We start from the raw sequence: 15,827 nt of genomic DNA, 5'->3' as shown, positions 1-15,827 counted from the left end.
ACGGGCACCAGGACAAGCATCACACCTGTGCACTTCACCCCTCCGTGAGGAAAGCGCTCGGTCAGGGCGTTCATATGATGCCTGCTTCCATTTAAGCCATGATTTGAAAGGTGCGGGGGGAAGAAAGGCGAGTCGCAGTAATGAAATCAAAACAACGGCTAAGAAAAGACTTCTCCGAGCAGGATGCTGCTACAAGTGTTTCTAAGTGTTGCTCAGGAGACTTTTACCTGCCGAGCCAAGATGGTTGCATGTTTTCAAGTCAAGCTGCAAGGACCAGAAACAGGGAGGCGCGAGAGAGGCGGGAGCCGCCTTGCCCTTGGACCAGCTGTGCACACTGCCCCCAGGAGGAGCTTGGCCAGGTGAGTCCTCCTGTGACCCATGTCACGAGGAGGAAGCTAGCATCAAAACTCCGCTAAAGGGAAGTGACTTCACTGCTCCCCCCAACCCCCCAGAGCTGGAGGTTCCTTTGAATTACGTTCTTACAGTAAGAGCTCCCTCATCCCGCCTCCCAGGTACTGGGGGATGCTACTTCTCTACAACGCCTTCCCGTTGTTGCTCCTCCCGGAAGGGTCCCCCACAGCTCAGCCAAAGGGGACTGAAGACTGCCCAACAACCCAAGACCAAGATCTCTGTGGTTTTCCACCGTGTGGCCTCAGGCACTCCCTGCAATGCTCCTCTGTCCTTTCCTAGTTGAGGGCTGTTGACCTCACAGCGGGTCTGGCCTGCTCTCCACCAGGCGCACCTTCCAGCCAGGCCGTGAGCCCTCTTTGTGCCCAAGGCCCGGGCTGCGTAACCCCTCCTGTACCAAGGGTCTGGGGACGCCCAGGGACCCTTTCTCCCAGCAATATTTCTAAATGCAAAAATAAAACACACAGCGAGTCCTGTGGAATACAGGAAACGAATAATACTGAAATATACCCATCCAAATATTTTCCAAAAACCCAGCTTTATGATACAGTTGCATAATATACGTGCTTCTTTATTAATGATTATAAATCAGGATCTAGCTGCGAGTCCGGTAACTTCCGTCCTTCCGAAGCAACAACGAACACACACAGCATTTCATGATCTCTGTAGCCACTCGAAAGCGGTGTGAAATTCGCTGTGACTTCTGTGGGCTGCCCACCCCTCTGGGGGTTTGTGGCCCACGGAGAGAGCACTTGATTTTGGGCAGAAGTGAGGGGCAGTGAAGGTGTGATACTCTTCCCGTCCGGGCTCCCAGCCCCGTGAATCCTGTTCGTGGACCCCTGTGCTCGAGATGCTTTTTTCATCCCCATTCCCGCCTCCTGCCTTCTCTTCAGCCCCAGGAAGGAGTACGCACCCCAGCTCCGACGGTGCTGGCCACACAGGCACCTTGCTACCCTGGGTGGATGAGCAGGAGGGTCTCGGGCCTGGGTGAGAAGCTGGCCTGCAGGCACCAGGAAGCCCCCCTCCCTTTTATTCTCGGAGGGGGCATCACCGGAAAAATGCTGTGTGGCTCCATCCTCCTCAGTCCAGCCCCAGGGGCCGCCACACATACCCAGCAGCTCCCTGATGGTGGTTCTGAGGAGTCTAGCAGCTCTGATCCCCCCACCCCTGCCGTCCCGATGGCAAAGCAGGACACGCTTACCTTCCGGCTCCTCCACGCTGCTGGCGGCCGTGGTCGGTGGTGCCACAGGGATCTCTGTGAGGTTCGGGACAGGAGGAAGAGAAAGCGAGGTAAAAAAAAAGATGTTATTTTTGACCTTAGAAGAGAACGGGCAGAGCACAGACTCCTCCCTGGGCCCTCCTCCCTTCCCCACTCCTCAGCCCTAGAGGAGGAGGGCCAGGAGCTGGAGGAAGCTGGCATGGGGGCCCGTAACGTGGCCTTGTTCTCTGGATGCTGTCCCTCCACCAGGCAGGGACGGGAGCGGGGAGAAGGCAGGGCGGGCCCACAGCGTGGAGGGCTGACCCCCCCTCCCCGTACGATGTGATTGCTCCCCTCTGACCTCCCCCCGCTGGCGGGTTCCGTGGCAGGGTAGGCTTCCGTGGCAGGGGTGGCAGGCGAGGGGGCTGGGAGGTGTCTCACGCATGTGGGGGGGGGGGGTCTGCACTCCGGGCCCAGGTTCCCACGGGCTCACACTTTTCTCGGTAGCCAGAAGACTAAGGAGGATCCGAGGGCCTGAGAGAAGCATGCACTTCACCGGGGTCGTTCCCTTTCTACCTCGAATGCCAATTCTTTCCTACTAGCTCCTGACTCCTCCTGTGCTCAGGAAAGGTGAAGAGGTTCCTCCAGTCTCTGGGAAAGTCGCCCAGGCATCCACCAAAAGTCCCCAAGGGGAGGGACTCGCCTCCTCCATGAACAGGGGGGCCACAGAGGTCTCCACGAACCCCCCAGACTCTGGCCACCATCTGACTGTTCGGGGTAAGACCTCCCTCAATCTCCAGACAGGATCAGCTGGGACCTGAGGCTTGGTGGGTCCAGATGCTCGGGCCTGGGGGCATGCCTGAGACCCAGCCCTCCACTCGGGGGTCCGCTCTTGCTCTCGGTGGGATTTAATCAGCACTGAGCCACGGGTGGCCTGTTACAGCAACTCAGTAAGAAGCGGACCACAGATCCGGCCTGCTCTTAGCCCCCAGGAGCTCCGTGGTCCTGATGGGTCAGGTATGTGCAGCAATGGGCGTGGGCCTCGGGTGAGCTCCGGGAGGTGCACAGAGGGCCCGGCTCCCAGAGCTGTGCCCAGACAGGCAGGAGCCCCCCCCCCCCCCGGGGGAACACGGTTTGGGTGCCTATAGCTGGCGGCCGCAGCAAGAGCTCCCAGAAACCCCAGGGTGGAAAGCCAGGTCCTCAGATGGTTGGCGGGAATGCCTGGCCTCTGCCGGAGCAGGTCGCAGAGCGAGACTTCCCGCTTCCCCAGGTTTCTGTCCCTGACTGTGAACCATCAGCTCCATTTCAGGGTCCTTCCCCTTGGGACTTTGACATGGCGGCTCCAGCTTGTTTGTTTTTCTTATGTTTTCACAACCCCCCGGGGGGCAGCGCCGGGTTTCCTCCCAGCTTTCTCAAAATGTTCACTTTGCAGCTTTTTGGCTAGACGGAAGAGAAGGGTTTCTGCAAATTGTGAGACTGACGAGTAGAGGTGGTCGTGAAAACCGTCTCAAGGTGCTCTGTGAGGGGTGGATATGGAACTCAATTTCCCGGGGCCAGGATTTGGGTTATCTGCTGGGACCGGACCCCTGTGACCACCCTGGGCCAGCAGACTCTCCTAGAAAGAGCCAGCTAGTGAATATGCCCAGCTCCGCGGGTCCTACGGACTCCGCTGTAGCTACTCAGTTGTGCTAGAGCTCAAAGCAGCCACGGATAACAGGTACGCGCGGGCGCGGCTCTGTCCCCATAAAACTCCATGGACGCTCCACTTTTCATTTCAAGCATTCCACGTGTCATAAAATATTCGTCTCCTGACTTTGCTTTCAAACATTAAAGAATTATTAAAAGAAAACACTGAGCTCCACCAAAACAGGTGGTGGGGTCAAATCCCCGGGCCAGCTAACCCCTGCCCTGGAGAAGCAGATCCCGCCGGGATCTGCTCCTTTTTCTGCTCTCCCTTCTGGGTTAGGTCAGCCCTGCACAAAGGAATCAGGAAGGCCAAGGCCGGGGGCTGGCTCCCAGCCAGGCCTGACTTCCAACCAAGGCTAAGTCTCCACCCATAACACCTGGTACGATCCTACCAGTTATAAAACATTAAGTCCCTTCTGCGCCAGGGCCCCTGAGTGGCCCCTGCGGTCTTGCTCACCCCCTCCTCTAGTTCCGGCAACTAAGGGGCTAACGGCTGGTCCAAGGGGCCCCCAGGACTCTCAGGGGAGCCATCAGCTGTCATAAGGGCCGTAGGGGGCCACACCTGGGAGCCTGTAGGGTCAGCGCCTTCTGCTCCGAATCTGCCAGGGTCCGGGGATCCCGGAATGCCCACCACAGCCACCATGGCGACCCCTGGTACGAGGCCACCCCAGGTCTGGGAGCCAAGGCAGAACATGGGACTAGGCCCCAGGTAGTGGAAAGGGGCTTGCTTCCCCCTGGGAACGGGAGACTCAGTCTTTATCAGGACAGAGAAGAAGCAGGCTGCCTATGCTGAGCTCCCAGCTGCTTTTGCAAGAACGCCCCAGGCTTGGAGGTCTCGCACGGGGTCCCGTATGGAAAAGTGCTCAACCCGCTGGACGTCAGCGGGGTTCAGAGAGGACTTCCCTCCCCCACAGCCCAGCCAGAGTCCGGAGGAGGAGGGGGGCTCCCGGCACTACATACTTATGCAGGGGGCGATGGGAGAGCGGCTCTGCTGGTAGCCCTTGGCGCAGCGGTTACAGGTGATGCCCGTCACACCGTCCTTGCAGGGACACTGACCGGTGGTCTGATTGCAGGTCTTGCCGGCCGCGCCCACGGGGTGGCAATCACAGGCTGTGGAGGACACACGACAGGAGGGTTAGAGGGTGGTGGGCAGGGGAGGGGGGTAGTCGGCCCCTCCCTTGCAATCCCGCCCCACCTTGGGGTGTCCCATGGACCCCCACCCCGGCAGACGGGGGGGAAGCGTGGGGTTGAGGGAGGCATGCCCAGTCAGGCACGCCCATACACACATATTCCAGAAGCTCTGATCACCGCCCACCTGCCTCCCTGGAGATGGGGACTGGAAATCAGAATGGACCACCATGAAAGGCTGTTTTGGCAGCAGGGAAGTACAGCAGGGGAGCCCTTCCAAAGTCCCGAGGGGAAGACAGGAAGGAAGGCAAAGCCCTCAGGCTGATCACAAGCAGAGGGGTCTGACTCCCCACAAGGTAAGTCTGTGTCTCCCCGCTCCTCTGCCCCCGGGTCTCCTTCCCTACCCTCCATGTTTGGAACACGATGCAGCCTTGGGGTTTGCCAGGTCAGAGGGGGTGGCCAGGGAGGTGAGACCCGCCAGGCTGCCGCGCCCGTCTTGGTTTGCAGCCAGGAGGTCCGAGGTGCCAACCGAAAACCGTGGCACCAGACCACAGTGATCACCTCAACACCCTGATTAGAAGTGCAGAGAGCAGGGAGGTGAAGGAGGCTCCTGGGGCCACGCAGAAAGGGAGTGGCCATGCTGGGAGGTGAGGCCCCCCCACAGAGCAGGCCCTGCACCCCTCGTCCTAGTCTGGAACAGGCTAGAAAGCTGGGGTGGCCCACCCTGGTGTGCTACATCCCAGGGTCCCTCCCTGTGTTCCAAGGACGTGATCCCTGGGACAGAGTGGCCAGAGGACTTTGGGGGGGGGGACATCCCCACTGCTATGGACTGAAGCCTTGCGTCCCCCCAAATTCACACTGAAGCCCTAAATCCCAATGTGGTGGGACCTTCGGGTGGTGGTCAGGTTTAGGGGGCGTCATAGAGGGGGGGCCCCCCTCTAAGAAGAGGAAGAGCGAGAGCTGTCTGCATAAGCACACAGCAGGAAGGCCACCCCCCCGCCCCAGGAAGCCGGCCTTCCCCACACACGGGACGTGGGGTGCACTGATCTTGCACTTCTCAGCCTCCGGAACCATGAGAAATAAAATGCTTGCTGTCTAAACCACCCGTCTGTGGTGTTTTGTTATAGCAGCCCGAGCATCCAAGGTGCCCACCAGCCCCGGGCGGCTCGGGCAAGAGGAGCTATGCCCGCACGGAGGGGGCACCCGAGTTCCCGGCCCGATCCCGCTTCCCAGAATCCAGGGGGGCTCAGGGCGCGGGTAGGGGGAGGCAGGCAGGATGAACGGGGCAGACGTGCAGCCTCTCCTTCCACTGCCCACCCCCTTCCCCAGGGAAGCCCGGGTGTGGGGCGCAGAGGCAGGGGGGCGGGGGGGGAGCCGTCTGCCAAAAGCTGCTAAGTGTTTCTGCTCCAAATGGGGAGAAAAAGCATCCAAGAACAGAAGCGTGAGCAGAGCGTCCAGCCAGCACTGCCCGACGAGGCACGAGCCCGCCAGTGAGAACGTGGCTGCCCACTGCCCCCCAAAGTCGGCCCGGAGCGGCCCAGACGAGGAGAAGTTGGAAACAGGACGCAGAAAGGACAGGAATGTGAGGAATTGTTTGTCAAAGTGGTGTCTAGACACGTGGAAGCTTCTGGAAGCTCTCTGGGTGGGGGTCCTGGCTGTGGGCACCCCCCACTGAGGCTAGCGGAGGGCAGGGGACACGGGCCGGGGATGGGAGGAACGGGGGTGGCGCACGGGCAGCCCAGGCTGGGGCGGGGTGGGCTGGGGTGGGGTGGGGGGCTGCCAGCGGGTTTCTCCTGTTGCAGGATCCACGGGAGGACAGTGGGGCTGTCCCCGTGTTGTCCCTGTAAGCAGCAGCAAAGTCTCCCATTAGGAACAGGTCTTCTTCAATCTCCCCTAAATTCAAGTGCATCCCCCGCTGGTCTGGTCTTGTGTTCTCTCCTCTCTCGTGGTGAGAAAAGACTCAGGCTGGGGACGATGCTGTGAGAAGGGGATGTCTGGAGAAGCCCTCTGACCTTTCCCTGTGCCCTGAAATCCCGCTCCTGCGGATCGGGAAGGCGGATCGGGCCTGGGCAGCGTCTCTGAGAGGGCAAAACCACCACAGCACAGGACCCCGCTGTCCCAAGCCTGGTGGGGGCCACGGGGCGCCGGGCGGATGTGGACACCCGAGGCTCATGCTAGCTGACCTCCCATGGCCTGCTCGGCAAGCCTGCTGGTCATGCTAAGATTCGTGCCAAGCCCTCCTCCCCTCCGTGCTGACGGAACACAGCTGTGGGCCAGGAACTTCTGGATCGGAGCCCTTGGCTGAGAGGATGTCACCAAAGGTTGCTCAGGCACTGAAGGGTCAGAGCCGAGTCACCCAGAGGCACAGGTCGCCTTTCCCAAAGCGGGAGCGGTGCAGAGCAAAATCTCGGGGGGCTGCAGTGGGTGAACGGCACTGTCTTCGCCCATGGCCCCTCGCAGCTTGGTGACCCGTCAGCTGCTTGGGCTGGCGAGCCGCCGGGGCAGGGGGCGGGGGGCGGAGAGCCAGGCTCCAGCTGACGTCGGCTGGGGACAAGGGCCATCCTCAGTGATAGCGGGGAGCTGGCACGTCCTCTGGGCCCGTCCTTTGATTAAAGAAGGGGGTGCTTCGCTGCTGGGTTTCTAATCTTTCTCCCCAGATTTTGCAGAGACTGTGAGCCCGTGGCCCCTTCGCCTGGTGTGACAGAGCTGGCTGTGTTTCCATGAAAAAAATCCCTGTTCCGGGAAGAGAAGCCATCGGGGTGCCAAAGGGGGGCAGGGGGGGCCTCAGTAGGCTACTCAGGTCACCTCCAGGGTGGTGGGACCATCACTAGGGGGGAGCGTGCCTCCAGCACAGCGCCACCACCCGAATACCTGGGAACATCTGAGCACATCCACACATCGTCCCCTCGGGTCCTCCCACGCACCTGTGGAGTCTGCATGACCTCAGAGGACGAGACTGCAGGCTGCCCAGGAGAAACCCAGGGGAAGGGAGGCGGTAAGGGCCTGATCTCTCAGGGCATCACAGAGACCCTCACCCACTCCAGACAGCCCCCTCTGCACTGCTTGGTCTAGAAGGAGAAATCCCAGTCTACCTGGCTTGGAGGGCTTTCTGTTACCTGGGGGCCAAATGTAATCCCAACAGACTTGGGTTGCACTCATTCTCAATTCCAAGCAACAGAGCCCCAAAGCAAGGACCTTCCCCCCAAAACCCACATATAGGGAAAGCCCAAGTTATGTCCTTTATGCAAAGAAGGGTGAGCTTCCAGGTGTGAGGACAAGTGACAGGTGACCATGCCCCACAGTGGGTTCCTCTGCAGCCTGAGACAAGACAAGCACCTGGCAGTGTCCAAAGAAGGGAGTCTGAGCCCACCAGTTACAAAGGAGGCTCCGGACCCCGGCCCTTAGGGAGAGAAAGCCAAAGGGATCCCGCCGTATTCATTCATCCCAGAAACACACCCAGACACGCTTAGGCCCACACATATACAAACACACATAGACCGCCGCACAGGCTCACCTGGGACCACAGCGGGCAGGGCAGCGGAGGCGCGGGGCCGAGCAGGGGTGTGGGGGGAAGTGCAGATCTTCCCCCGCGGTAAGGGGTCTGGTGAGGGGACAGGGAGAGAGCTTCCCTAATCCTTCCGAGAACAGGGTCTGGGGCAGAGCGCCTACCGTCACTGGAGGACCATCCGGTGACTCCTATTTCCCTGGAAGTCAGCCACTTTTTCGGAGGAGGTCAATCCCTCCCGTGGCAGGTCACCCTGTGCTCATGGGGCAGGCAGCACCTGGTCATGGGAACCGATCTACCCGAGGGTTTTTCCATCAAGAGGAAGGTGAGACCAGACGGAAGCCCAGGGCCCTGAGAAGGCAGCAGGATTAGGTTTCTCACGCACGCAGCGGGCTGGAGTGCCTCCCGGCACGGAGGGGAGCCTGGGCCATCTCTACTCTAGGCCATCAGTCAAGGACAGCCAGCTCAGGGCACACAGACGGTTTCCTAGGGGCGGCATCACACCCAGGGCTGGGCCCGTCCTGCCAGGACCGCTGTGTGACTCTGGGTTAGTGCCTTGCCCTCTCTGGACCACAGGTAGCTCTTCCACTTTAACAGTCCAATGCTTGGTGTCTATGGTTTCAAGGCCTCAGGCAGCACCCCCACCCCCACCCCCCCACTGCTAGAGGTCACTGCAGTCCTGGCCCAGAGGACACGCTGCCTGGTGCACCAGGCAGGCCTTCTGTCCACACCCAGAGCCCTGGCAAAGTTGACCTGAAAGGCAGACAATCCCGATCCCGGGCTGCTTGTCTCCAGCACGGCCTCTCCCAGCTTCTCCTGACGCCCTCCGCCCTGGGTCCCTGAAGGCCCACGGCCTCCATCAGGAGAGGATGCGTGTCCGAGGCCGGCCTCCTCCACCACAGCTCGCACAGTATTTGGAAACCCATCCTGGATTTCCTCCCTCCTATCAGGAGCTCTGGTTACTTCTCCTGCAGATCTGACTCCAGGGGCCCCCGGGGTCAGGCAGGACCCTCCGTGTGGGCGGCCAGGCTGAGATCCAGCTGCTGTGGAGGGTCAGGGAGAGAGGAGGGAGGTGGTAGGAGTGAGGAGCAGAGAGGAGGCAGTGGAGGGAGGAGGAAGGAGGAAGAGGGAGGAAGGGAGGACCGTCGGGAGGACTGGAGCATGCTTAGTGCAGGTGAGAGTAGCGCATAGAGACAGAAAGGGTGAGCGTCTTCAGAGAAAATCAGGTTCAGATCCAAAGGGTTCCCATGTCTCTCGTAGGTGTGTCCGGCCTCTAGGGGGAAGCCCAGTGGGAACCCCCTCACCCAGAGGTGGTGCTGGGAGAGGCCAAATGTCGGGCACTAAGGAGTGTCCAAGAACCTGATTTTTCGCTACTCCCCAAAACGGGGTGAGGAGGACTGGCCACCAAGAAGAGAAACTTGGAAGCTGGCCAAGGCTGCTGGGGTGTTCCCGAATGGAGGGGACCTGATGCAAGGTGGCAGACTGGCGGTGTGGGGCTCAGGGAAGCCAGGCAGGAGGAGGAGCGGAGGGGGACTGACCCGAGGGGGACTGGTTGCCAAGTGAGCTCAGAGCTGTGAGTAACGGGAGATGGGGAACAAGAGGTCCAAAGACATGGTGTCAGAGAAGCCCTATGGAAGAAGCTTCTAACCATCATCATCATCATCATTTCATATGCATGGAGCAACATCACCTTTTTTGCTGTACAGTTCTATGGGTTTTATCACATGCGTAGATTCCTGTAACCACCACCCCAATCAGGATATAGAACATTCCAACTCTCCCAAGAAGTCCCTCATGTTCCTCTGTGGTCAGCAACCCCACCCCAACTCCTGGTGACCACGGATCTATTCTGTCCCTCTAGCTTCACCTTCTCCGAACGTCGTATTCTGGGACTGTACAAGTATGTGTGATGTATGGATGTACCGTATGGAGTCTTTGGGACTGGCCTCCTTTACTCAGCCAAATACATCTGAGATGTGTCCGGGCTGCTGTGTCAATCAATCGCTTGTTCATTTTCATTGCCCAGTAGTGCTCCCTGGTACACAGACTGCAAGGTTTTTATAATTTTATAAGAAACTGAAAAACTCTTTTCCAGAGTGGCTGTGCCATTTTGAATTCCCACCGGTGGTGTATGAGTGCTCTAGTTATTACACATCCTCGCCGATGCTTGGAATTGTCAGTACTTTGTATTTTTGACATTCTAATAGGTGTGCAATGGTATCTCATGGTTTTAATCTGTATTTCTCTAGTGACTAATGATGGCTCATATATTAAATTGCCATCTGTGCATCTTTGGTAAGTACCTGTTCAAGTATGTCGCCCATTTCTAACTGAGTGGTCTGTTTTCTTATTGTTGAGTTTTGACAGTTCTTTAATGTATTGTGAATCACATCCTTTGTTGGGTATTGTCACGTGCAAACATTTTCTCCCATCTGTGGCACGTCTCACAGAAGGAGCATCTTAAAAAGTAAGCCAGATGCATCACTGAAGTCTCTCCTCTCCTGACTGCCCCCCCAACCATGACTTCCACTGCTGTTGGAATGGGGTTCTCCTCCTGTCCACACCCCCAGGAGCTGGCCCTGCCCCTGCCCCAGCTCCCTTTCCTGCTTCCGGATGCTGGTACTGCACATTCCTCAGGTTCCTCTTGCTCTCACATCACAGGTGTCGCATGTTCTGTCCTCAGAGAGGTCATCCCTGGCCACCTAGCAGAGCGGCTCCCCACCCTGCCATGTCACGCTCTCCTACCACCCTGTGTATTTCCTCCATGTGATTCACAGTCCATATAATCTTCTACTTACTTTTTCTCCTTTGTTTACCATCGACCTCCCTCCAGAAAGTGAGCTCCAAGGGAACCTGTCTGCCTTGGTCACCACTGTAACCACCCCTCTCCTGCATGCAGCAGGTGCTAAATAATCACTCGGGCAGTCAGTGCACAAACTCGGGCCAAATCCCCTCCCTGGAGGGAAGAAGTGGGGCAGCAGGAAAGATAATCCCCTCACATCCTAGATCATCAGCAACCTCCATGCGGAACACTCCCCACTCCTAAATTCTGCATGCTCCCGAGGGAGCGAGGATAATTTACTCCGTAGATTATGCACAAACCGCATCTCAGCTGTCTGTGTCCACCTCCTCCGCAGCTACGCTTTCCTTTCTCCCAGCAGTTGCTAACAAGGCACAAAAGAATAAATGTTTCAAGTTGCACTACCTCGCCTCTCCCCTGCCACCTTCAGATCAAGGTGCAGACAGCAGGAAGTAGAAGGGGAGGGGAGCCCCGTAATCCCAAGCTGGGTTATTTGACCCTCCGTGATCTAGTTAACCATAGCCTTCCTGCACCTGATTTACAGCCGAGGCGGAAGGCATGGGTCCTACAGATGGTTCCCAGAGAGAGACTGAGATGGGCTCGGGGCAGGTGAGCAGGGGCCGGACAGCACCACAGTGGGGGGACCCAGAGCACCTGGGTCCCGTGTACCAGGGCAGTGGGGACCAGCTTGGAACTTGCATCCCTCTCCCTGCCCCAGGCTGGTCAGGAGCCCCTGGGAGGCTGCCGGACCTTTCCTAGCAGCACTTTTAGATGTACTTTTGCATGCACACAGCCCGTCCCCACCTCTCCGCTCAGCCTTTCCCCAAGCAGCTGCTAGGCGCTCATCTCTGCTGTGTGTCATTTTTGCTCCCAAAGCAAAATCCTTTGGCGATAAACCCTTTATGGTGAGTGTGCAACAGCATTAGGGCAAACACCGGGGCTGAGTCCTTCCAGTGAGAGGGGCCGGTTCCCCCACATGCCACCACTCACTGAAGGAACTAAGGCAACCAGTCTCTGCTCTGTGCACATGCGACCAATGGCAGGGGGCTCTGGTACTGGACCTTCTACTTGGACAAAGAATCCTAAATGCTAACAGGTATGGAGTGCATGCCCTGTGTACTTGGGGACCTCTTCTACACCATTTCACGTACTCAACACCCCAAGTAAAATGCCCTCTGTTAACTGGGGCAGCTCAGAGATCCGAGGGCCTTTCTGCTCAAGAGCAGGGCCCCAGGGGCCCCCCAGGAATGTCCGTGTGGAAACAGGTTGAGAGTGGGTGACACCTGGGGGGCAGGGAGAGGCAACTGGCTGGGGTGCCAGGGAAATGAGACACGGAGCTCAGCCTGAAAGACCCCGTTTTAGGAGCAGGGCACATGTGTGGGTCATGGGAGCGGGGGACTCTCTTGACTTATAAAGACTCTGGAACGACGTCACCTGCACCCGATTTCCTGGCTCTGCCCACTCTTCCTAGCTCCAGGGTCACAAACTTCACCAACACAGGACATTGTCCCGTTGTTATCAGGGACCCGTAAAATTCTGAAGACTTAAAAAGAGCACGCAGGACGTGGAATGTGGAAGCTGGCCGGGACGCAGAGACCATAAATCTGAACACGATTTCACAGATGAGGATGCTGAGGTCCAGCGAGGTCACATGACTTGCCTGATGCTCCACAAGCTTTGAACGTGGAGCCAAATCTGGAGATCGGGGTCTCTGACCCCCACAGTCCCCAGGGAATAGGGGAAGGACGTAGCAACAGAGACCACAGATGGAGCTGGCTTTTCCATGGGGGAGTTTCCTCTCCTTCGGACTTTCCCTCTCCCCCATGAGTGCTGGGCCAGATCGGCCCCCTAACAGAGCCCACTCCTCGTGTTGTGGGCTCTACCCTCTAAGCTGGGAGCTGTTGTGGCCCCTGAGTGCCTTCCTCCCTAAGATGGCCACGCTTTTCCCTGCACTCCCAACATGAACACGGACCAAAAGTAAATGTCACACGGGACCCACAGAACAAAGGGCACTCCTGAGGTTTTTTAGGCTTTTGTAGGCTCCCCGGACATCATCTTAGAGTCAGGAAGGAGTGTGGAGTCCCAGGTTCCTAGCTATGGTGTGACTAAACCCTCAAATGGGAGGGAGACAAACCATGAGAAACTCTTAACTCTAAGAAACAAACTGAGGGTTGCTGGAGGAGAGGTGGGGGGAGATGGGGTAACAGGGTGATGGGCATTAGGGAGGGCATGTGATGTGATGAGTACTGGGTTTGTTTGTTTTTTTTAAAAAAGGTTTTATTTATTTGACAGAGAGAAAGAGAGTGAGCACAAGCAGGGGGAGCAGCAAGCAGAGGGAGAAGGAGAAGCAGGCTCCCCACGGAGCAGGGAGCCCGATGCAGGGCTTGATCCCAGGACCCTGGGATCATGACCTGAGCCAAAGGCAGACGCCTAACTGACTGAGCCACCCAGGCGCCCCAAGCACTGGGTTTTATAAACAACTGATGGATTATTGAACTCTACATCTGATATTAATGATGTACTATATGTTGGCTAATTGAATTTAAATAAAAAAAAAAACACTGGAATTAAAAGGAACTTCAAAAATTAAAAAAAAAAAAACCTCAAATGATCCAATCTAGCTTGCACGCATGCAAGCGTGTGTGCGCATGTGTGCATGCGCGCGCGCACACACACACACAATCTAGCTGTGATAACCATCCAATCCTATGCCTTCCTCTGGACGCTAGATCATCAGGATGCACCAGCTAAGCTCCCAGCTGGCAAAATTTAATTTAAAAAAAAAATTTTAAACAGGGGCACCTGGGTGGCTCAGTCGTAAGCGTCTGCCTCTGGCTCAGGTCACGATCCCCCAGGGTCCTGGGATCAAGCCCCATGTCCAGCTAGCTCCCTGCTTGGCGGGAAGCCTGCTTCTTCCTCTCCCACTCCCCCTGCTTGTGTTCCCTCTCTCACTGTCAAATAAATAAATAAAATCTTAAAAAGAAAAAAATTTTTAAACAATCCCATTCCACCCAATTTTCATCAAGAGGGCGCCTGGGTGGCTCAGTCGGTTGGGCGACTGCCTTCGGCTCAGGTCATGATCCTGGAGTCCCGGGATCGAGTCCCGCATCGGGCTCCCTGCTCAGCGGGGAGTCTGCTTCTCCCTCTGACCCTCTTCCCTCTCGTGCTCTCTATCTCTCATTCTCTCTCTCTCAAATAAATAAATAAAATCTTAAAAAGAAAAAGAAAGCCTTAAAAAAACATTTAAATTCATTGATAATAAATCCCCCCCCCCACTTCTCATCACCGGCGCGGCTCCTGGGCCTCACTCCTTATTCCCCAAGTGCTTGGGTCTCATCTGGACTCATTCATTGAAACGGAATCTCTTGGGGGTGTCAGATTTTCAAACCTCCAGGAGATTCCCAAGGACAGCCAAGGGCGAGAACCAGTTAGAGAGAAATATACTGAGGATGCCCTTCAGTGAAGGTCGAGAATCGAGGTGGAGAAAGACACGGGGAGCCCCATACAGTGGTCAGGGGGCCGAGGGGGCGCCCTGAGGTGCCACTTCCTCCCTGAGCTCTGACAGAGCTGCTGGAAGAAACAGGGTGGCTGGGAGCCTCAGGCCTGCACTGGCCAAGACAGCCAGGACCAGTGTACGCCTCTGCCGGCCACCGCCTGCATCTTCTGAGGACCCAGACACCTTTTTGGCGGCCTGCATTTCGGCCATGCTGACCGTGGCCTTGAAGGGGTGGGGATGCCTGATGCAGTGGTTAATTTCTTAACTCTCATCGCAATTCGGTTCACAGGAGACTCCCTGAATGTCTTTATCCATCACAGATGGTTTGGGAAGATGATAAATTAATATCGTTCAAATAGAGACACGGCTGGAATGGTCAAATAGCACCGTCTTCTTTGCGGGCCCCAAAGAGAAAAAGTGCCCCTGAGTCCATAAAGAAGACAAATGGTAAACAAAACCGCCTATCTTTTGACAGATTCCAGGACGAGTATCGTTCACCAACCATTCTGCGGAGAAAAGGGAGAGATTCATCTCATTGGACTTTGTATAGGACAACAGCCCGCGCCATAATGAGGCCTTCCCAGTGCTGGGAAATCGCGCTGAATAGGCGTGAGCTGCAGCCTCCTGCGTCCCTGGGCACGTTTATTACAGCCCTTTGTATGCACCAGCCCGGCCAGCCCCGGGTTGGTTCTAAACCAGGGGAGGGGAGAAAGAACCCAACGAATTTGTTGCTATGAAACTTCCCCAATAACGTTTGGAATCCAATGCCCTTGCTCCAAGCTGTTCTTGTCTGGGTCCACCCCTGCTCTAAATTGAGCAAGGTCGGGAGCCAGCCAATCGCCAGCAGGGCCTGGGTGGCCTCAGCCCCCCGCCTGGGGCTCCTCCCCAAGCCCTGGGAAGTCAAGGGTAAAGGGGGCCCCAGTGGCCATTCCCAAGCACCCTCAGGTCAACTGCCAACTTGAGTCAAGAGCCTCTGCCAGTTGTCCCAGTTCCCCAGTGAAATGCCTCTGAAACAGAGCAAAGAAGGACATAACTGAAGGCTACAGTTGGGCTCTCCCGAGGTCAGCCCCAGGAGGCCGGGGCCTGGGATGGCTGCATGCCTAGGGGACTGCAGAAGCCTCTGAGCGCAACCCACCAGAGATCAAAATGCTGGGGCCAAAAGCTTCCAGCAAAGGAGCCGTTTCCTGAAACCGACCCACCCTGGGAAGACAAGGCAGACGGACGGTCTCCGTGGGGGGGGGGTGGGGACAGAGAGACTCCCATCTGAAGACCTCAAGGGTACACAGCCTTCTCCGCTGGCATCTGACCTCCTACAGCTGGTCTCCCCCCGCCCCCCAAGATCTCAGGGGCTCCATTGGATGGGAAATGTCCCATGAGGATACAGAGGATTCAGAGAGTTCCCACTCGTCCCGAGGGGTTGCCACCAGAAAAAAGAGAGCAAAGGGGAAAGATCTAGAACTTTCTGCACCGAAGAAACGGCAGGACCTTTCAGGTCACGTTCCTCTTGCTCACCAATCAGAGAACAGATCGTTCGGGCAGTGTCTTTCCTCGCCAATCAGGACACAGGACCCGCCAGGTGGTAGGGTCTTTCCTCGCCAATCAGGAC

At 57.2% G+C, this 15,827-nt stretch overlaps 1 protein-coding gene across 4 annotated transcripts in view; it reads right to left on the bottom strand.

Annotated features, from left to right (window-relative positions):
* The window catches only part of NTN1 (netrin 1), a 171,185-nt gene that overhangs the window by 40,633 nt on the left and 114,725 nt on the right, over window positions 1-15,827 (bottom strand). For all 4 annotated transcript variants that reach the window (XM_073881702.1, XM_073881703.1, XM_025864305.2 and 1 more), the window contains exons 4-5: window positions 4,253-4,402; window positions 1,610-1,663 (exon numbers count right to left, since the gene is read on the bottom strand). In XM_073881702.1, coding sequence (XP_073737803.1) covers window positions 1,610-1,663; window positions 4,253-4,402 — 204 coding nt within the window. The remainder of the gene's footprint in view (window positions 1-1,609; window positions 1,664-4,252; window positions 4,403-15,827) is intronic.

This window comes from Callorhinus ursinus, unplaced genomic scaffold (assembly GCF_003265705.2).
Source record: "Callorhinus ursinus isolate GAN/ISIS: 27379988/994484 unplaced genomic scaffold, GSC_fseal_2.0 scaffold43, whole genome shotgun sequence".
Classification (NCBI taxonomy): Eukaryota; Metazoa; Chordata; class Mammalia; order Carnivora; family Otariidae; genus Callorhinus; species Callorhinus ursinus.
Note: the sequence above shows the minus strand (reverse complement) of the source record. Positions and strands in the feature narration are given on the sequence as shown.